General features: G+C 39.7%; 1 protein-coding gene and 1 long non-coding RNA gene across 3 annotated transcripts in view; one reads left to right on the top strand and one right to left on the bottom strand.

Moving 5' to 3' along the window:
• The window catches only part of cpxm2 (carboxypeptidase X (M14 family), member 2), a 199249-nt gene extending 191777 nt beyond the window's left edge, over positions 1-7472 (bottom strand). Inside the window, exons 1-2 of the mRNA XM_043712660.2 lie at positions 6865-7472; positions 6069-6164 (exon numbers count right to left, since the gene is read on the bottom strand). Of these exons, the coding sequence (XP_043568595.2) occupies positions 6069-6164; positions 6865-7108 (340 nt within the window). The 5' untranslated portion in view covers positions 7109-7472. The remainder of the gene's footprint in view (positions 1-6068; positions 6165-6864) is intronic.
• The window catches only part of LOC148145970 (uncharacterized), a 40618-nt gene continuing 25173 nt past the window's right edge, over positions 6547-21991 (top strand). Inside the window, exon 1 of one of the 2 annotated variants that reach the window (XR_015760930.1) lies at positions 6547-6686. This is a non-coding gene — a long non-coding RNA (uncharacterized LOC148145970). Of the gene's footprint in view, positions 6687-7910; positions 8209-21991 lie in introns of those variants that run through there. The other variant, XR_015760929.1, reaches the window with a different exon arrangement.

The raw sequence follows: 21991 nt of genomic DNA on the forward strand, positions 1-21991 counted from the left end.
AAGTTACAAACCAGAGAACAGGAAATTACGATCCAGACAACTGTGAGTTAGCAAAATAACATCCAGAAGAATCATAACATTTTCTAATTATTCATAAAGCTCAGCTTTAAAATTTGAATGAAATGGAGACATGCTCATGAATATTTTGTTTTATTGAGATTTCACAAGACAATGCAACCTCCATATAGCTTAGAGGACTCCAAGAACAGAAATTAACCTGTTAAACCATTGTATGTATAATTCTTCTAATTTTTTTTCATTTGAACCTATTTTTCTAATCTACTTATTCAGAGATATTTTGACACACCTCTGGATCAGGTGAGACTTGAACCCAAGCCTCCGGATCCAGGGTAGGAACACCATAAAAGAGGTCTATCTCTTTTATAAAAAAAGTTACCTTCAAATGTTAGCACTTCATTTGTTGTTCTAAAGATAATTTGGCTTTTGATGTACCCAGCAAGTCACTTATTTATATCAGTTTGAGGTTAAAGGAGAAGGCCTATCATCTTACAGCCAGTAAGTGCAATAAAGACTAATAAATGTCTGTAATGCCCATATCCTGAGAATTAGATTTTAAAATGCTTTGGCTTTTTTTATATCTAGTATTCTATGGTATTTTTGTGCAGGTTTGTGTTTATGGAAAAGATCTTCAAAACCTTTGCCAATGTAATATGAAATACTGACCAATTGATGACTAAAATATACAGTTTTGAAAATAATAGCTCTATCCATGACAGTTACCCTTCAGGATTCTGAATTTTCATATAATATATGCCCATCCACATTCTCCTTCACAAACTCTCACCCAATCACATCCATTCTCATTGTTATGTCTATCATGCAGTTCAAGTCTGTAAGCCTTATTCGTGCTTCAAAGGTCTAAGTCTTGCTTTCTTTGTCAATATTAAACATCAAAACATTTATAATGGAAAAACTCCAAAGAAATATGCCAATATTTATAATGGAAAAGTTCTATTTTAGCAAGTCACCATTTTGCCAATAAGAAGTGATGAATTAACTGAATATTTCAAAATAGATTTCACAAAACTACTCTTATTTTGCCAAAGACTAAAATTTTCAAAACTTTCAAAATTAGATTTTAAAGAAATGTTTTAAAGTAAGTTTTATTTCATTACATGGTGATAAATACTGTACTTAGTTTCTTGTTCTTTATGGTCTTCAGTAAAGCTTTGACTTCAAGGGCTAACCTATGCCAGAAGCCTGGGCTTCAAGCAAATACTGGTGAAGCAATGTATGGTTCAAAAGCATACCTCACAAACATTGCAAAGGGCACTCAATGCATCTATTGTGTATGCATTTTACAGAATTGTTCAACATTCAAATATTGAAGCAGTCCATTTTCAAGAGGTAATAGGCAAAAGGGTGTTTCCCAACATTCTATCAGGATTTTAGTGCTTCAATCTTTGCTTTTCCTAAATAATCAGTGTACTTTAATCTAATCCAGTAGACAGGAAACTGACAAGATTGGATTACTCCCTGACACTTACACCCTGACAGACACCTCACACATCTATCGTAGATGTCATGAAAAGCCAAAGATTTGGAGACGTCACTGTTGGACTGGGATGTACAAAGTTAAAAGTAACACAACACTAGATTATAGTCCAACAGGTTTATTTGGAAGTACTAGCTTTCGGAGTGCTCTCTTTCATCAGGTGATTGTGGAGAAAAATCCTTCACAATCACCTAATGAAGGAGCAGCACTCCGAAAGCTAGTGTTTCCAAATAAACCTGTTGGACTATAACCTGGTGTTGTGTGATTTTTAACATTAAAAGCCAATGGCATTTTAACCCTTCTCTGAAAAATCATTATGGCCTCGTAACTCAGTGACATCCAGTTTGCAGGGAACAGAGGATTTCCAAGGCAAGCAAAAAAGGAAAGTGATATAGGAGTGAGTTTGAGTCCTCCACAAGGAAGGATTGGATACCTGCAGACTTGGACTGCACACTGAAAAAGCCCTCTCGGCCATATCCCCATATCTACATGATGGTAGGCTTTCCCATTGAGCCATGAGTTGCCCAATGAGCAATGAGACCTAATAGGCCTAATACTTCAGGCCTAGGACTTATACCAGCAATGAGTTTTGTATTCACCTTGTTCCATCTGCCCGAAACTCATTCACATTTTCTAACAGTATCATGAGTGTTCTTACCCCAACTACTGCAGGCATTCAAGAAGGCAGCTCACCATCAATTTCACCAGTGCAATGAGGGATGGGTGATAAATACTGCCCCAGTCAACATTACCCACATTCCCTGAATCCATTAAAATAGTTAATGTCCAATGCTGTTCAATATTATATGGTACAGGATAAAAAGGATAACAAGAGCAGTTAATAAAAATAAACTTAATTTGTACTTTTGTGGCAACTTTCCAGAACTGCTTTGAATAGCATTTTCTCATGCATCAATCTGAGCAGACTGTCTATTGAAGATAATGAACCAGAAGAGATAGTATAGTCAGGCCTCACACAGCTTTCACATCTGTGAAACCCCAACAGCGAGGGCAGAGAATCTTGCTAAATTTCACATTTCTCCCTCACTACTGACTGAACTGAATTTGCCAACTCACCACTGAATGGATATCAAAACTGAAGTTTTGCTGGTCTCAACACTTTTGCCAAGTGCCTCATCAGGAAGATCAAAGAGTGATTTCACAAACAAAAAGTGTTATTGATGAATAATGAGCATTGAATTCAGCGCAGAAAATGGTTTAATGATATTGATATTAATATTATTGAAGAAGCACTATAAACTCAAAGCAGCCAAACTATTTTGTTTGAAGAAAAACTGATAAAAAATTATAAATCCATTCTGCAATTACAATGGCTTGTTTTGAGATGGGTTTCATATACTTAAACACATAAGAACGTGTGAATCAGGAACAGGAGTCGGCTATTCAGTCTCTTGAGCCTGCTTTGCCATTTGTTCAGATCGTGGGTGATCTAACTGTAACCTCAAATCCACATTTCTGCCTCCTCCGATCACCGTTCACCTTCTTGCATAACAAAAATGTATTTACCTCTGCCTTAAAGCTATTCAAGAACTTTGCTTCTACCACCTTTTAAAGAAACAAGTTCTAAAGATTCACAAACCTCTAAGAAAGCCTAAAAAATGTCACCTCATCTGTGTTATAAATGGGCAGCCCCTGATTTTAGATTCTCCCATTACAGGAGAAAACTTCTCCTCACCTACTTTGTCAAGGCTACTCAGGTTCTTATATGTTTCATTCAAATCACCTCTTATAAATTTGAATGGATATAATGCAAAAAAGTCTGTCCAACCTTTCATCATAAGACAACAACTATCCATCTCCCCAATTCCAGATATTCATCTGGTAAACTTTCCCTGAACTGCCTCCAATATCTTCCATCCTTCAGATTCAGTCTCATCATTGCCCTGTATAACTGAAGCATCCCTACTTTAGTATTCAATTCACCTTATGGTAAGTGGTAGCATTCTATTAGCTTTCCTAATTACATGCTGCACCTGTGTACTAACTTTTGCAATTCATACAGCAGGACACCCAGATTCCTCTGCATCTTAGAGCTCTGCAACTCTCACCATTTAGATAATGCACTTTTTTCTTTTTGTGATATCTTAATGAACAATTCTAGCTAAATATGGATGGTGGATTGCTCTCTTGGTTTTTTTTTTCAAATACATTGGTATATACTTATTCTGTGTATTCTGAAATACCCCTTAAATCTCTGGCACTGCATCTATATTGACATATTCTTTAAACTAATTTGCCAATTCATGTTAGCCAGCTCTGTTGTCATATTGTCATAATTCACCTCACTGAAATTTTAAAACCTAATCTGGTACCTCTTCCTTTCTCTCTCAAACTAAATGTAAAATTTGAACATTAATCTTACCTCATTGCACAAAACCAAATCAGGTAGAGTGTGATCTCTGACCTTACTCTTTGAATTTAATATTTACAAAGAAAACATTTTAAATTAATATAAATTTATTAGCCTAAGTTTAATTGTATTTTAGACTTTAATACTTTAAATTAGAGAAAGACATTTAATTTTCGAAATTCTGCACTATCTATACTTACTGTAAGGCAATGCTACAAAATCTTCACCAACGGATTCAAAAATATCCATATTAACAAAGGTATTTTTAACTTGATTACAGTGAAGTCATGCTAAAACCAGCTTAAACTGAAGCCATGAACTAGGCTCTTCATGCTAGAATTAGTTTGCTGTGCTTTCTATCATAAGGAAATTGTTCTGATGGGGTTAATGCTAAAGAATGCACCACACTCCACCCAATTTGATCATTTCAAAGAACTTAGGTGGGAAAGGTGGACTATCTTAACTCATACCTGATCGCTGTCATGCAATAAACTATACCTTGCTTAAGGCAAGAACCTCTTCTCCTTAGACATCCTGGTGAAATTGCTCTACCACTGTAGACACAGTAGGCCTTGCAGACCAACCAGAAAATAAGGAAGATGGAGTTATATAACCGACCACATGTAGGCAATGGTTGGCATTGTATGTTCACGTGACAAGTTTGAATTTTGAAAGTGCTTAATTAAAACTGGCAAATATTTTGTTTGACCTTTTACCTCATGTATTTGTAATCAGCCCAAGAGCAAGCTTACAATCTACACGTGAACATGGACCTTGTCCAATCATTTATTCCCAAGCAGTATTTCAATCAAATATTTACTGCCTGGTTTAATTTATCAACATTATTGGACAGTTAATCCATAAACCATGATGTCTGGTTCAAAGATTATTCTGGTTCAAAGACTACAGCATTATCACCTTTAACAACATGGAAGCCTATTGTGTTTACCATGACACAGAAATGCAGGACAGTAATTTGTTCACATGGTAAATATTGACATTGGTTTGCAGAAATAATGACTGGTGTGTATAATGTGTAGTAATAGAGATAGCTGTCAAATATTTAACAAATTTTATTACAGTTAATTATCATTCAAAATTTAATATTATAATAAAGATTAGGCCATTAGAACTGGCAGAAAATAAAGAGCAAAAACGTGGGTGACCATAACGTTTGTATTAAATTGTAATATGTGATTCATCAAGCTATTCTGGGAGTCAAAATAGTTCCAAACATTATTCATTTTAAATAAACCTACAATTTCCTGTCCACATATGAGCTATGACTATATTACCTTCTTTATTTACAGGATATTAGCAGCCAAAGAAAATATTAATGCATTTAATAATGAACAATTTGAGAAATATGATTGCAGTACATAAATTAGAGTGAGGCATATGGATATTTTTTCTGGTTCTTGACACAATTTCAGGCTGAAAGAATAGTAGAAAGTATAACTACAAAACTAAAATTATCTGTTATAGTGTGCAGAAAATTAATAAATGGATATTCACTTTTCCTCGTCAATAAGGCATTACAGTCATTAGCATTGTTTAAATTCCCTTCACATGCTGGTTAAATATACAGAGATCGCCTGAGACCACTGTTTGTAGACTTCTATGACTCTATGTTCCTTAATTCATACTAAGTCAACTTTTTACTTCTATGTTTTACTCCTATGTAAACTGATAAAAGTAATTTAATCTGTTAACATGTTTGAGGAACTGTCCAGCCTCCAATTATGTCTGTATATATTGGCCTATGTTATTAAATTTTATACACTAAATAATATGTACTGTGTTTCATCACTGATTTATGTAGGTCACTAGAAATATCACTTAATAATCCATTGGTGGGAAGTTGGAACAGTGGAGTTTTCAATTCACAGTATCACTCAGTGCCACACGTATAGATAATGTCACTGAATTTATTTCACGGGGTATGTACGCAGAGAAGCTTCAAGTTATGTGCCTGTTGCTACACTTGCCATGCCTGCAGAGATACTTATTCAGTATTGACGAATTCTAAACACTTTCACATTTTACAATCCAAATTGTTGCAAATATTCAAATGTACAGAAATCTAATTTCAAACTATAATATCTGAGTGCCAATCAGAATTAATTTTCAGAAAAGTAGACCGGGCAAGTCAAGGATAATATTAAACATGGCACCACTCACTCTCAATCTTTTCTTCAGCGGCTTTGTAGGTTTCTTGACTGCTATTTGGCGTTTTTCCATTGGCTTTTTTATCAGTTTTTTTATTTCCGTTTTTGACTAGAAAATGAGAATGTATGAACAATCTTATGAGACAATAGCAAACTGATGGCTTCAATGTCATTGTAATAGTCAATTTTCAGAGCTAGGTTAACTGTGCATTATTAAGACTTATGGTAAAATCGAGTTCATATTTTGTAAAACAAAATCCGGCTTAAACGTCTTTTATGCTTTCGATTTTGCTTCGCAAGTGGCCGTGAAGTTTGTTTAAACATGAACTATTCTGAATGATTCACTTGGAAACCATTATTCAGTGAAACATTTCTATAGTTTCGCGCTCCTTGCAATTAACCATTTAGTTTGAGGGCAGTATTTTATTACCATAACATTCGCGGGTGATGGGATTTGCTCGCTCTCCAAGTTGTATTCACCCGGGCTCGGAACTAACTCTTGCAAAGTTTCAGAAGGAACTTTCCGTCACACGGTGTCGCATGGCATTGTTTACAAACCTCGGGCTACACTGAGAATCTGTTCTCCTGCCTATGCAACAATAATCCCTCACGTGAAAACTTTTACTTGAACGTAAGTGGTTTCTTCCGTACTTTGAAACGCGCCCAATCTTAAAATCGTTTACTTTTTAAAAGTTGCACATTGGCTTGCACTTTTTTTTTAAAAAGGCGCATTTTCATGTAGAATGTGCATTAGAGAATAACTCAGTATTGATGTGAATCGGTTGGTTTTTAATGACTGTCAGTCTTACCTGCACCGAGGCGTTTCTCCTTATCCTTCTTTAATTCCGCCTTGAGCCGCCTCTCCACAGGACTCTCTGGGCTCCTTCGGCGCTCCTCGGGGTAGTAGTAGTGAGGCTGTCTGGAAATGATCTCCTGCAGGTAGTAATCATGGTCTTCTCCAGGGTCCCCAAAGGCAGCACCTGCCAAGATCACTAGCCCCCACAAGCAAAGACCAACAACTGCAACACAACAGCCACGGGTCAGGGCGTACATTGTAGGAACTTCCTCCAGGTTCAACTCGATCCACCAAAACAAGTGTGGCCAGACACGTCTATCGATTCTTCTGTGTTAATTACGTTTTTTTTCCCCCCAAAAGTCACCAACTTTGAAAAGCTGATGAGCCTGAACGGAGCCGGCCCATGTGCTTGGAAATGCGTCAGACACAGGGAAAGCAGAGTCTGGGTGCTGGCAGGTGACCTCGGTCCTAGCTCCGGGCTGTCTGGAGCTCTTGGCCAAATACAGAGGCACTGTACAACTTCCAGCGACACAAAATACTCAGAGCCATGACTGCTTGCAAAGAATCGGAAAGGCTGTTACTTTGAAAGAGGCTTGGCAGCGGTCACCAATTCTTAAATCTTCTCCAGCCTCTAACAAAACAATATCAAGAAATGTTTTTATCTCTGTATGGGCTGATGCCTGCAGGTTAAACGCTTTTTTCTCTCTCTCTCTCTGCTGGCTTTAGTGAATGCCTTGCCAGCGTGGCTGCCTTAACGGGTCAGCTCCAGAGAGAAATCTAAATTCTTTTGAAATCAATTGTTCGCTTTCCTGAGTTCACATTAAGTGAAAGGTATTTGTTTTCCCTGAATTAGTTAGTAGCTGTCTCCGGCTGTCGGTTCTTGCAGAAACCGCTGTGCGTGAAAAAACAGACAGAAAGTGAGGATTGTTCAATTAATAGGCACAGCATGAGTGCAGAGATAAGTTAGCAGAAAGTACTGATTGCTCGCTCGCTACAGTGATCTGCAAATTTCTCTCTCTCTCTCACTGTCTTCCACAGACACGTTTCAGATGTGAGGCAAGTTTAAACACAGCCAGTATGGCTGCACTATTAATCTTTTCCCACTGTCACAAAGAATCATTTCACAGGCTGAGGAATATTCTCAGCAACAGAAGACACCATTTCATATCTGAGCTTTCGCTCCGACTGAATAAAACTAGCCATCGTCAGAGTCTTTCAAATCTTTCAGCATCACTGGGTGCCAAGAATTGGAAAGTTTGCAGAAGGCAACTGTTAAAGCGAGCAACATAATTTAGCAAGTTTCCGAAGCCTGTTTACTTCATCAACCTGTTTTCCTTCGAGTCGAAATGCACTGGAGGTAATGTGCTCAGTATTTTTTTTCCTTCTAAGGGCTATAGGCCCCGTGATGTAAATACAGCATTCATAGTCCATCGCGGGATTATTAATTATATCAATATACACATTTCCAGGGTGACCCATGTAAAGTTAGATCTGGCAGTGAATGGAAATGAAAAGAATCTCTTATTTCAGCAAAGCTCAGAGTGGGATCTGTGGAATTATCTGTTAATTCCATGTCCATATTACTTTACAATTGAAAAGTAACACCAGCACATAATTCTGCAGAATTATTGACTGTCTCACAATATAATTCTAGGAATTTAATTTTATATTCCAAATAGTTACAATCTCAACACCCAGTCGGGTACAATTGACTGCATTGGTAGCTGGCTGTTTGTTTAACCCAAACTCTCAGTGTAACCTCCTGAATCTGAATGAGATTGGCGATCAGTTTGTACAATTTATAACAGGCTAAGACCGGTTATTATTGGAGCTCTGCCCTCTTTAAAACGCTAGCCACGTCGAATTACTTATCACAAGCAGCTGTTCCACCAGAAAATGGGGACTTTGCTTCTGTTTATGAAGAAATGTATATTTCTATACTGATACCTATCAGGTAAAATTATGTAAGGTTTTGTCTGGCAAGAAGCGTACTGTGTTATATGCAAATTGCTCGCATCACTGTAGCTCCTATGTGCACAATCCCCCAGGCCCCCGCACCCAGTGTTTGGTTACTTGGTGAACCCGCTCACTGACTCGTGTTAGGAAACACGAAGCCTTATTCCTGTTACCTTTCTTGGAATATGGAAATGAATAACAGTTTAGTAATCCCTCATAACTTTTTCAGTCTGCTACCAGCAAGTATTTCTCAACTGTTTGGTCGTTAACTGTTTAACTTGCTGAAGAGACGCTTGAGAATGGAGTGCCTTCTCCAATGTGAACATTTCAGGACGAGATTTCCTTTGGTGTTCCGTCGATGCTCCAAGCTGATTGTCTCGACGTGGGCCACTCACTCAACTTCATTGAAAACTAGTAAAGCAACGCCCCGAGTAGAAAATCCTCCTCTTTCCCGGTCTCTATCCCTGTAGTCCCCTCTAGCTTTGCAAACCTGAGAGGTATCTGTCCTCTTCGCCGAATCGAAATGGTGATAGGACAGAAGGAGTCCAATCGGCCCGTTGCGTCAGTGTTAGCTGTCTAAAGGAACAATTCATATAGATCCATCTGCGGTCCATTCATAGCCTTTTCAGAAAATAATCTAATTCTCTTTTCAAGGCATTTGTTGATCTTGCCTACACTATTGGGACAGTACATTCTGGATCCTAATCACTTGCTACATTAGAAGTTTTTTCCCTCATGTCACCATTGTTTCCTCTACCAATTTCCCTCGGTCTCCTCTATACCATCCCTTTAGCAATGGTTCCACCTAGTAGACTAGCTTCTCCTCATTAGCTCAGTACAGATCCCTCATGGTTTTGAATACTTGTATCAAATTTCCTCCCAATCCTGTCTTCTCCAAAGAAAACAACCCCAATATCTCCAACCTGGTACTCTGACTGAAGTTGGAAAGGTACACTTCTTCACTGGTCACAACAAATTGTAAATTTAACCAGATTGGTGATCCAGCCATTTCGTTAAACCTCTGACTATCAAGCTCAGTATTGAGAATGAGTTGGCCAAGTTTCTTCAGTCAACAACAAATAACCAGTGTACGAGATTACTCAAACAAAAATTCACAGACAGTTTTGATTATGCAAATATGACTAGCTTTAAGTAAACCTAATTTACTGGGGAGAAACAAAGGAAAATGAAAAATTGACAATGTTAATTTGGAAGCTCTTTGGTTATGTATTAATTATAGTCATGACAAAAAGATATCATGGACTGTCTAAAATGTTGTTCTGATTCCAAATTGACTCTGTACTCCCTAGTGGCTCACAGTGCAGAACCTCTGGAATGGGTGTACCTGGTTGAATTCCCTACTGTTCAGATGATGGGTAGATTCCAATGAATGCTACCCTGGAATCCTCCATGAGGAATTCACATTAAAAAGCTACAGCAAAGACATTTTGCATGCAGGGAAAGTCGATGAGCTCCTGGATTGAATCAGGCTGCCTCCCAGGATGCTCATTTGCTCCTTTCGTGCTTGCTCACTTAGCGCCTGTTTGCATTCTCACAGCATACTCACTTTACCATCCCTTTCTGTGCCTTGCCTATTAATACATTAACTCTTTGGCCAGAACTAAAGTAATACTATATTGACATGTTCTTTTCTGCAGATAAACAGATAAGATGTTTGTCATGCTTTGCAAAAAGAATCTGGAGGGAGTTGGTGGAACACCTTGCTCTACAGCACACGATGTCAATCTAATACCTACAGCTCCCAACTGTCTGCATGGCAAACACACTACATGTGTATTCAAAGGATTGGCCAACTCAGAAACTGGGTGGGGGATAGTCCTCAGTCCAGTCAAGGTTGAGCTACTATTGTTCAGGGGGTCCTAGTACCATCAGTCATGGGCACAGACTACACATTGTCCAGTCCACGGTAATCATAGTAGGTCAGCAACATGACTGACATAGTATTTGTCAATGTTATGCACACGCAATTATCAACTGCAGTCTTAAAAAGCATTTTAACAACAAAACTACCTACAAGCGAGTAACCAGGCTAATGGCTTGGGAATGTGGAGATGGTAGAGCTGAAGGCCAGGCATGGACAACTGAGGGCTCAGAACAACTGTGACAATAATAAATATTGGGCCAGAAATAGTCCATGGAGTGGTGCAGGAAAGGTTTTTGAGTTTTTGCATATTGTAGTGTAAATTAATGTTTTTATTTGGATGTCTGAGAGAAAAGTGTAAATGTGTACATTAACCAAATTGACCCACAGCTCTTTTAAGGTACAAACCAATTGGTGCTCATAACATAGACACCAGAAGAAATCAGTATGGGAAAACACTTGGAATTGGTCTTAAAGATTCACCTCATACTTTGGGTGTGCTGCTGGAGTCTGCCACACTGCCAAGGGGCAGTTTGCTGCGATGTTATAATTCAGTTTCAGGCTGCTTGCCTTGTTAGCTAAATTCGAGGACTGAGATGAAGGAGAATAGGAGGGAATGTGATCATGAGCCAACAGCAAGCGGTATGCAGGAGAGCCAAATAGCAGGAACTAGCAAACCTGTTCCTCCCAGCTCATTAAGGCAGACATTTTTGAAAAAGAAAACTAACATTTTTACTGATGTTGCTTGAAGGAAAGCAATTTTCAGAATGGGTCCTAACACAGGTGTTAAGCCCCTTAAAACTGTTTCCAATGGAAGATTAATGTCTTTTCAAGCAGTTGTCAGGAACACCTTACAATGCCTGTTCCAACATCATGCTATGATTCCAACACTGCTTGGGTTTGGGAGATTAGTCCGTTAAATTGGACCTCTGTACTTGTTATCCAATCACTCAGCTAAATAATTTAAGTTGTATTGTAAAAAACAATTTTTTCACATTAATTTAGTGATGTTGCTTCCCCCTGTTGTGAAAAATTCTGGAATGTTCAGCACCTCAAGCTAGAGAAAAGAGATAAGAATAATTAATTTGATTATTACATTACCCAGGCTGTCCAATCCAGATAACTTTTTCAGTCATTACAGGAGACTCCTTAATAAATAGGAAGGTGGTTGGAATCTTCACTGGCAGCAGTGAGTCATACAATTCCACAGCGAAGATTCTGACCTAATGGGCTGAATTATACAATACATTGATTGCAAGAATTGGCTGACCCTTTTACAAGTGCTATGTGAGAAGGAATCTGAAAAATGATCTTTCGGTGTGAAAATGCCATCTGAAAAAATAATTTTGAATGTCTGATTTCTTTGAGCTTAGATGCAAAACTGAAGGGCTAAATCAGAACAATGGAATTAATTGAAGTCAATTATTCTGTTAACTAATGTCATTTATTTGATCATCTTGATAGTTTCATCATTAATGTGTATAGTAGCTTGGTGGTGTGTTACTGGATTAGTAATTTGAACCCATGGTAGGAGAGGAATTTAAATGTAGTTAATTAAATAAATGTGGAACAGAAAACTCATATCAAAAAGCTAACCTTATAGCAGTCTGAAATAAAAGGGTTATAGTTAGAAATGTGGCAGAGTTGGATGAGAGATCCAACAAAGCATATCTCAACTCTAGGATAACATCCTTTTTACAACTGCGAAACATCAAGGCAAGATTGCTTGAGGTGGCAACAAGTTGCCTTTTAAGGAAGATGATTGCTTATTAACAAACTTATTATAAACATGTATCTCTTCATTGATTAGCAGTACTTTCCTATTTTACCAACCACACCAAGCAAACTAGACACTTGGCACTTGCACCAATTGTTCAGGACACGCTGCATGGGTATTACACACACAGACATGCACATGCGCATGCACGCCATCCACAGACATTGGCATCAAACATGTACCAGCTTTGAAGAACCCTCATGATACATCTCTAAACCACTTGCAGAATGTTTCTGCACTTTCATGCAGCAGCAAGGACACTTTGCACTCGGGAATACGCACCCAGCTGTTTGCATCTTCAGGCTGTCTGCTCACTGCTGTAATGCTCACTCGCCGAGACTACCTGAATGCGACTTGATTTTTTTCTCAGCCAGAAATACTAGGCTCACATTGCTGCTTTATTACCTTGCCACTTAGCAAACACACAAACACAGGAAGTTTATTGTAGCTGTCAGCTGGCCTCAGATAGCCTTTGGTGATGGGTGCCAGCTGTAAGTCAAGGGCAGCCTCCAATACCAGTCCAGGGGCTTGGAAACAGTCAGTCAGCTTCTCCAGAAAGTCAGAGTCAGGATTCTTACTTTGTGAGGAGTGAGGAGCTGAACGTCAAGCAGCCCACATTCAGCTTGACTATTTCTGCCCTAATAGGGGCTGTTTTTCTTTTGGCATAAAACCAAGACATGAAGTAAGAGAGACAAAAGTGTGTGGCGCAGCATTTACTTTCATTGCAAGTGATGTCATGTCTCAAGCAAGTAATTAGCCAGCACTGAGGACACGCAGGGTGTGTGTTAGTTGGGATTGGAGTGAGTAACAGTGAATGAGGGAAGATATTACAGGTACTGGTGAGAACAGTAGAGCATGAGCCTTGATCGGGGTGGCAGCAGTGGCAGAGAGTGAGTTTGAGGAGGTGGACAGAAAATGGTTTCTCTTACATTGGTAGAGGGGAGCAGGCCACTGACTCTCTTCCTACACTTCTCTGCATTCCTCCTGATTGCTGAGGCTGCACTGACCTAAGTAGCTATGTCTGACCAAGCTGCTATGGTCGGGGGCTGTGACCTCCTCTAATGATCCTGGCAGCAGAGGAAGTTCTGCCTCTGCACCACCCTATCCAGGGGCACCTGCAGGTTTCTGCAGGTACACAAAGTGGGATACCAATGTCTGCCATGTCTACGGCAAATATCAAGATCCATTCAAGGCAGCTCCAGACTAGCAGTGCTTGTTTGAGGGGCGTGGGGAACAACGGTTAATTTAAAAATGGTGCCGGAGCCTGGGATGTTGGAATCCTGATAACCTGCTAGAGAATGGCAGGTGATAAGATGGGGTGAGAATCATGTGAGAGGGGCACCAGCGGGGTGGCATCAGCAGTAAATGGGTTTGGTAAGATACAGTGAGATTTGGCAGAGAGAAACCATCCATGAGACTTGATAGAACTGGCACTGAGCTCAAACAATTGTAAAATTCAGCCCTACATGGCTACTGAATTGTGAGAAGGACGTGTCAAGTTCACAAATGTCCCTGAGAGAATGAGATCTGCTCACCTTGCTTATTCTGCTGTATATCTGACTGCATATCAGGAGCATTAAGGTTGACTTTTAGTTGTCCTTTGATGTAGCCTAGCAAGCCACTCAGCTATACTCAAGAAGGCTTCTCACCATCATCTTCTCATGGGAAAATTCAGGAAGTACAATACTTGTTGGTCTTGCTAGTAACACTAATATCTTATGAATGAATGCATTTCAATGGTTCAGCAGTGTTTGGAATTTCTATGGACTCACTTAAAATTAGAAGTAATACCTGTGCTGTAACATTCAAAAAAGAAAATCAATGCATTCTTTGTCCTTTTACCTAATCATTAGTATTTTTGATTCTAACTTTTCCAAAAGTCCGGAGTAAGTATCTATTAAAATAGTCTGGAAACTTAAATTTAGAGCGAGTCAGGAATTTGATTCAGCCCAGACCAATAACTCAACCTAAATGTGGTACAACTGACAGATTCTTTTAAAATGAATAGTATTTTACAGCTGTAAATTTCATTGGCGTTACAGTCAATATAATATCAAAAGTAACCTCATCAATGAGGACTTTTAGATAAATTTAGTTTACATAAAATTCAGTTCTAGTGATAAGATGAGTTCGTGCTGTTCCAGTTATATTTCGGAAAAAAGTTGTCTTTCTGCACTGCCTGGCTATTTTTACTGTTTTCTTTTGGCAACAGTTATTAAAATTATTTATGGCTTATAAATTGTTTGATTCGTTTTTTTTTACAAATGGTTAGCAAAAGAACCAGAAGATGAGAAATGAGAATTGGAAGGGGATTCAATGATAACTTCCAAAAGAGAATTCACTGAAGAGCACATTAGTTGATTATTTAAATAGAAAAATGTGCAATGATATAGGGAAAGGTTAAGGGAGCTACACTAAGTCATGCTCATTTCATAGATTCATGGAGTTATACAGCACAGAAGCAGACTCCTCAGTCCAACTCACGCAACAATGCGCACATACCCCAAACCGATCTAGTTCCATTTGCCAGCATTTTGCCCATATTCCTTGAAATCTTTCCTTTTTATTTACCCATCCAAAAGCCTTTTTAATGTTGAAAGTTACAGTCTGCACCACCTCCTCTGGCAGTTTGTTCCATACATGCACCATCCTCTGCATGAAAAAGTTGCCCCTCAGGCCCCTTTTAAATCTATCCTCTCTCATCTAAAACCTGTGCCCTCTAGTTTTGGATTCCCCTACCCTGGGAAAAAAAGATCTTGGTTATTCACCCTATCCATGTCTCTCATGATTTTATAAACCTCGATGAGGTCATACCTCAACATCCGATGCTCCCGGGAAAAGAAGCCCTAGGCTATTTAGCCTCTTCCTCTGCCTCAAACCGTTCAATCATGGCAATATTCTTGTAAATCTTTTCTGAATCCTTTCAAGTTTAACAACATCTTTCTTACAGCAGGGAGATCCGAACTGAACGCAGTATTCTAAAAGTGGCCTCCCAGTGTCCTGTACAACTGTAACGTGACATCCCAACTCCCATACTCAGTGATTATTTGTATATGATTTAAGCTTTTAAGGGTGGCATGGTGGTTCAGTGATTAGCACTGCGGCCTCACTGCACCAGGGACCCAGGTTCAATTCCAGCCTTGGGCACCTGTCTGTGTGGAGTTTTTATATTCTCCCCATGTCCTCCTGCAGTCCAAAGATCTGTAGGGCAGGAGAATTGGCTATGCTAAATTGCCCATAGTAATAGGTGCATTAGTCAGGGGTAAATATAGGATAGGGGAATAGGTCTGGGCGGGTTACTCTTTGGAGGGTCAGTGTGGACTTGTTGGGCCAAAAGGCCTGTTTCCATGCTGTAGGGAATCGTTATTGTCAAGTGTACTCAAGAACAAGAGTACAGGAAAAGTGCACGATGTTGCCACACATGGTGCCATCTTGGGTACAAAGATACCTTGGTACAAAATTTAGGTTTAAGTAGTAACACAGAGAAACATAGCTAAAATTACAACATTGCCATTGCTCTTGGTATAAGTAGAGAAATAAAGTTGGAGATTAACATTACAGACCTTTCTAGTATTACGTGGAAAAATAAGAATAAAGGTAAAAGTTTGACAGTCCTTCCTAAGTGCACTCCCTGTAAAGGCTCAACCTTTTTCTCTTTGGCCCATGCTCTGGGATTCCACAAGTGCTGGGGGACCGACACTTTGGGGTCACTGTAACCACGCTGGGGTTAGGCCCAGAACTGCTTCCCTACATCGACTCTCCGGCCAACACCGCTCTGGTCCCACAGCCGCTCCATGTACCAACCTTCCAGCCAACACTGCTCCGGGCCCACAGCCGCTCCATGTATCAGTCCTGCAGCAGAATAATGCATGGGATCCACAGCCACTGCCTTGCAAGCATGCCTTCATCATCACCCTCTCTACCTGTGACTCCATTTCCAAGGAACTGTGCAATTGCTCCCCAAGATCTTATTAACAAAGTCAAAAATAGAAATCGCTGGAAAAGCTCAGCAAGCCTGGTAGCCTGAGAGAACTCAAAGCTAACTGTTTGGGTTGAGTGACCCTTTCTCAGAACTTGTTGCCATTGACTTTATAACACCTCCCTGGTTTGCCTTATCAAAATGCAACACCTCACATTTATCTAAATTAATCTCCATCTGCCACTCCTTTTCCAATTGGCCTATCTGATCAAATTCCCATTGTATTCTGAGATAATCTTCTTCACTGTTCACTACACCACTAATTTTGTGTCATCTCCAATCTTACTAATCATACGTCATATATTCACATCAAATCTTTGACATAAATGACAAAAAAAGCACAAATCCTTGCAGCACACCGCTGGTCACATGTCTCACATCTGAAAAACAACCCTACCCCACCAGCCTCTGTCTCCTACCTTCAAGACAATGCTGTATCCCATTAGCCAGCTCCCCCAAATTCCATGTGATCTAGCCTTGCTAACCAGTCTACCATGCAGAGTCTTGTTGAACAACTTGCTGAAGTCCATATAGGCAATGACTACTGCTCTGCCTTCATCAATTCTCTTTGTTATACCTTCAAAAATCTCAATCAAATTAGTGACACATGATTTCCCATCCACAAAGCCATATTGACTATCCCTAATCAGTCCTTGCCTTTCTAAATACATGTAAATCCTGCCCCTCAGAATCCCTTCCAACAACTTGCCCACCACCGATGTCAGGCTCAATGGTCTATAGCTCCCTGGCTGTTCCTTACCACTTTTTTAAAATAATGGCATCCCATTAGCCAATTCCAGTCTTCCGACACCTCACCTGTTGCTGTTGATGAGACAAATATCTCAGTAAGGTGCCCTGTAATCACTTCCCTAGATTCCCACAAAGTTCCCAGATGTGTCTGATCAGGTCCTGGGATTTGTCTACCTTTATATGTTTGAAAGCCTCCAGTATCTCCTCCACTGTAATTTGGAGAGCTAATGCAGATATGATGGGCTGAATGGCCTCCCTATGAACATAGCATTGCTGTAATTATGTGATTATGTAAATATATGCAGGAGAAAAATAAGTCAATTAGGTCTATGACAAAAAGCAAGGCGGGGTGCCAACTTGATAGTTCTTTCAAGCTGAATGGACTCCATTTAATCTGTGTGATTCGATGGTTATTCTAACTAGTATTAGAAACTGTGCAAGATTTAATCTGATTCTAATTTTTATCTAATATGTTGCTTGGCAATGTCTCAGACAAGAACATTTGAAAGATCACAATGTAAAAGAAATCCCAACCCGATCGGTCCATTCTGTACATTATACAGAAAATAAGTTACATTTTGTACTTCTCATCATTTAATTGCATTCACTACCTTTTGTAGAAGATTATTTAAATGATTTTTAGTCACTCTGTGTGCAGTTTCTCTTGACCTTTCTCTTAATAAGCTCTTTGATCGCTTTTAGTCTATTAGATAGCCAGGGTGGAAAGGAAGTTGTAATCTAAGTGGTACACTTATAGGCTTTTTACATTGATGCACTATAATGTACTGTTCATAGACCTTAAAAATTTTCAAAGTTTTCTGCACAGAATGACCATCATTGATTTTCTGCCATGGAAATCCTGCAAAGCAAGAAACAAAAACCTTTGCGAGCAAGCATTCACATTATTTTGAAAGGGTTTTGACATGTTGAGGTGCTTTTCCAAACTTCTTAGTAAAACTTGAGGTAATTGCCACCTCCGGCTCACTATCTTTCTGCGTTTACAAAATCTTCTTGAACTTTTCTCTATCTGAGAGCTTGGCAGATATTTTTAGATCTCACATGATCCATTAAAGAGCTGCCTTTGGACACCTCCATATCTATAGGGCTTGATTGCTAAACTAGTGCTGTTTTCACTCAACACACCTCAGATGGCCTTTATAAGGTTAATCATCACGAATTTGAATCTTTCTTTTGTGTCCTGATGGCCAAAATGAAACATAAGGCTGAAGATATGGCACATTCCAAACATTTAGCATGGCACTACAGACTTGCTTTATTTGATGCACAGGGATTTGGTACATTGACCTGAGTATTAATGGGGATGGGTGACAAAGGTGGTGGTGGTGAATGGGATGGTGGGAGGGTTGAGGGTTGGGTGCAGAGTTTTACATATTTTATCAGTTTAGCAACTGTCTGGAAGGTAGCCTGATGCACATGCTTGGCTTCTACTCAGGCATGGAGAGTGTGACGGCTATGTGCAGGAGCGGATACCCGAACCCAGGGTGATCTGACCCTCACATGGGATGGAGAAGGAAGTGGGATCTCATCTCAATGATCCTTGTACTTCACCTGACCCACAGGCAATCTGTGAAGGGACTTAGATTCTTGCCTCCTCCCTGCTTGACACAAACCTGGAAAACCAATTGTTCATTTTAAAACCTGCAAAGCCAATCAATTCACATGTTGCCAACCTCATTGACAGGGGCAAGCAAAGTGACTGCCCACCTCTCGTCCCACCACATTTAAACCCAGAGGTAGGTTGAACCTGAATTTCAGATTTTTGAAAGTTTTATTAGATTTGACTCAATCCCAACTCACCAGCTTTGGGTAGTTGCATTTCAGCACTTCAATGACTGCCAATATTATAAAACCTGGGATTTTCACAATTACTTACTTGATCACCCAGCCTCACCTAAATATGGTAGCCATTTACAGTCAGAGTGAAAAAAAGAAAATAAGTTTGAAATTTTTGCATGGTTTTACTTCGACCTTGTTGCAATTTTTCTGCTGCTATAGTTTTACCATTTGGAAACTCAGAGACAATGGTATCAATATCACTCTGCTTTCAAATCTGATAGCCAGAAGCTGGTATTTTGCTAACACCTGTTCCCAAACATGCTCAGGATACCAGTTGGGAAAAATCAGCAGTGAAACATTAGCCAGGTTAGGCTGTGCTGATAGCTGGAACAGCAACAAAAATATTATGACTACAAGAGCAGGTCAAGGGCTGGGCATTTTGTGGTGAGTAACCCAACACCTAATTCCCCAAAGCCTGCCCATTATGTGCAAGACACAAGTTAGGAGTGTGATGGAATACCTTCCTCTTGCCTAGATGGGTGCAGCTCCCAGAAATGTCAACACCATGAAAGACAAAGCAACATGCAAGGATGTCTGGTTATGGAGACAGTGCAATAAAGGTTTACCAGACAGAATCCTAGGACAGCAGAACTCATGCATGAAGAGTGATTGGAACAGTTAGGATTATATTCACTGGAGTTTAGAAGAATGGTGGGGTTGAGGGGTGGAATTTGACAGAAACCTATAAAATTCCAACAGGACTAGACAGGATAACTGAGGGAAGGACGTTTCCAAAGACCAGGGAGTCCTGAACAGAGGTTACGTCTTAAGGATACATATTAAGCCATTTAGGACTGAGATAAGGAGAAATTCTTCATCCAGAGAATCATGAGTCAATGGAATTCTCTGCCACAGAAAGTGGTTGAGGCCAAAATATTGAATGTTTTCAAGAATGAATTAGATAACATTCTTAGAGCTCAAAGGATCAAAGGATATGGGGGAAAGAGGGAATGGGGTACTGAGTGGGATGATCAGCTATGATCATATTGAATGGTAGAGCAGGCTTGAAGGACCAAGTGGCATACTCCTGCTCCTATTTTCTTTGTTTTGTTCACTGTCTCCTTTTCAAAATCCAGGAACCTCCTTTCTAATAGATAGCACTGTGAGTATGCTTACACTAAAGGACTGCAGAGGTCCAAGAAAATGGCTCACCATGACCTTGTTGAGGACAATAAACAGTCATGTCCTGTGAATTAATAAATGAAAATCTTGAGACCATTAACACTGCTGCACATTTACAGCTCTTCTCTGCTTTTGGATGCAGGTCCATTCAAAGTGGTATTCCTCTACTCGAGAACATCAACACCATGGTTGACATTACAAATAGAAATTGATACATTTTCTTCAGGTAGCATATGCTTTACATGCTGAAGGAGAGGGTTATATTGTACAGCACGTGAAAGAAGGACCCAGATACAGTCAAAAGAATGAGCGAATGGGGCACCCAAAGGTGCAGTGTTGGCAGTTTGGAATTTGTGTCTTGTTCTGCTCCAGGGGAAGAAGAGAACTGTTTGGGAAGATTATGATAAGTGGTTAAGATCTATCCCATACAGAAGATTTTAAATAATATAGGAACTGATGGTAGGGTTCATAAAAATATATATGCAAAAGGGGAACAAATAATAAATACATTATTTATGTGGTTAATTGAAAAACCACATTGAAGATGGCAGGATAAGTGGTGTGTCACAATTGCAGCAAGTGAGAGTGCCTGGGTGCTTGCAGGATCTAGGGCAAGAGTGCCTTCAGTAAGTGTTTGTAGCTCCTACAACTTTGACTCAGAGTTTATGAGCTGGATCCCAAACTACATGCACTATTAATACCATGGAAAGTTATATGGACACTTTGTAACAGGACCTGGCTATAATCTTCAGAATAGGGTACTCTGGTCAGTAATCAGAGAAAGGAGGGTTTGACTATGAGTGGGGAAGGTATGGGGAACAAAAGATCAAGAATGCAGCACAGTTGTCCAAAGGTTTGAGGTTCATTCTCCTTGCTCAGATAAGGGCTAAGCGGGGAAGAGCTAACTGACCATTGCACTGCGGTTCGGGGAAACATTGAAGTGGACAGAGACAAAAATTGTCGTGAAAGCAGGAAGAAGAGGAAGATAGATACTGTCCTATGCAGCCAAGAGAATGAGTCCAACAGACTTTATTACATCGTTGTTGCCAGAGCTCTGATTAGGGCTGAGCAAGATCTTAGAGTGAGAGTGGAAGAATCCATTGTCAAGTCATTTTCTAGTAACTTTCCTGAAGCAGGACTCATGCCCGAAACGCCGATTCTCCTGCTCCTTGGATGCTGCCTGACCTGCTGCACTTTTCCAGCAACACATTTTCAGCTCTGATCTCCAGCATCTGCAGTCCTCACTTTCTCCATTTTCTAGTAACTGACAACATAGACAGGACAAGGAAAGGTTTTCTGCTTAGACAGCATGAGGAACTGGGTACTACGTTCAAGAACATAATATCATGGGTAATAAATTAGTGAAATTAATACGTGATGTAAAGACTACTGTGGGAGAGGTGGGGTGCAGGCTGTGGGGCACTGACTTTAGTACAAGGGAAAATGGCAGCTGAAACGTTCGAGAGGTTGGTACCTGAACCACAATGGGATCAGTGTTCTAGCACATGGTATCACTGCATTACTAGGGAAGCAGAGTGGAGTTTGAACTAAACAATGACAGGTGAGGAATCCAGATTGGATAGGTGTACCAAATCAAAGCATAGCACATAGACAGGAGAGCAAAGTAGTAATGTGGGAAATTATGATCAGAAAATGGCAGAAGAGATGGAGAGAATTCACCTACAATTATGACTAGGTGTTACGAAGAGAACAAAAAGTTGGCAAAATTTAAAGCTCTAGTTCTGAATATGTATTCCATTCATAACAAAGTAAACAAATTGACTATGCACTTTGAAGTGAGTTGGTTGGCTTCACCA

This window comes from Chiloscyllium plagiosum, unplaced genomic scaffold (assembly GCF_037043375.1).
Source record: "Chiloscyllium plagiosum isolate Xiang-an unplaced genomic scaffold, Cpla_swu_hap1 HiC_scaffold_22, whole genome shotgun sequence".
Lineage (NCBI taxonomy): Eukaryota > Metazoa > Chordata > Chondrichthyes > Orectolobiformes > Hemiscylliidae > Chiloscyllium > Chiloscyllium plagiosum.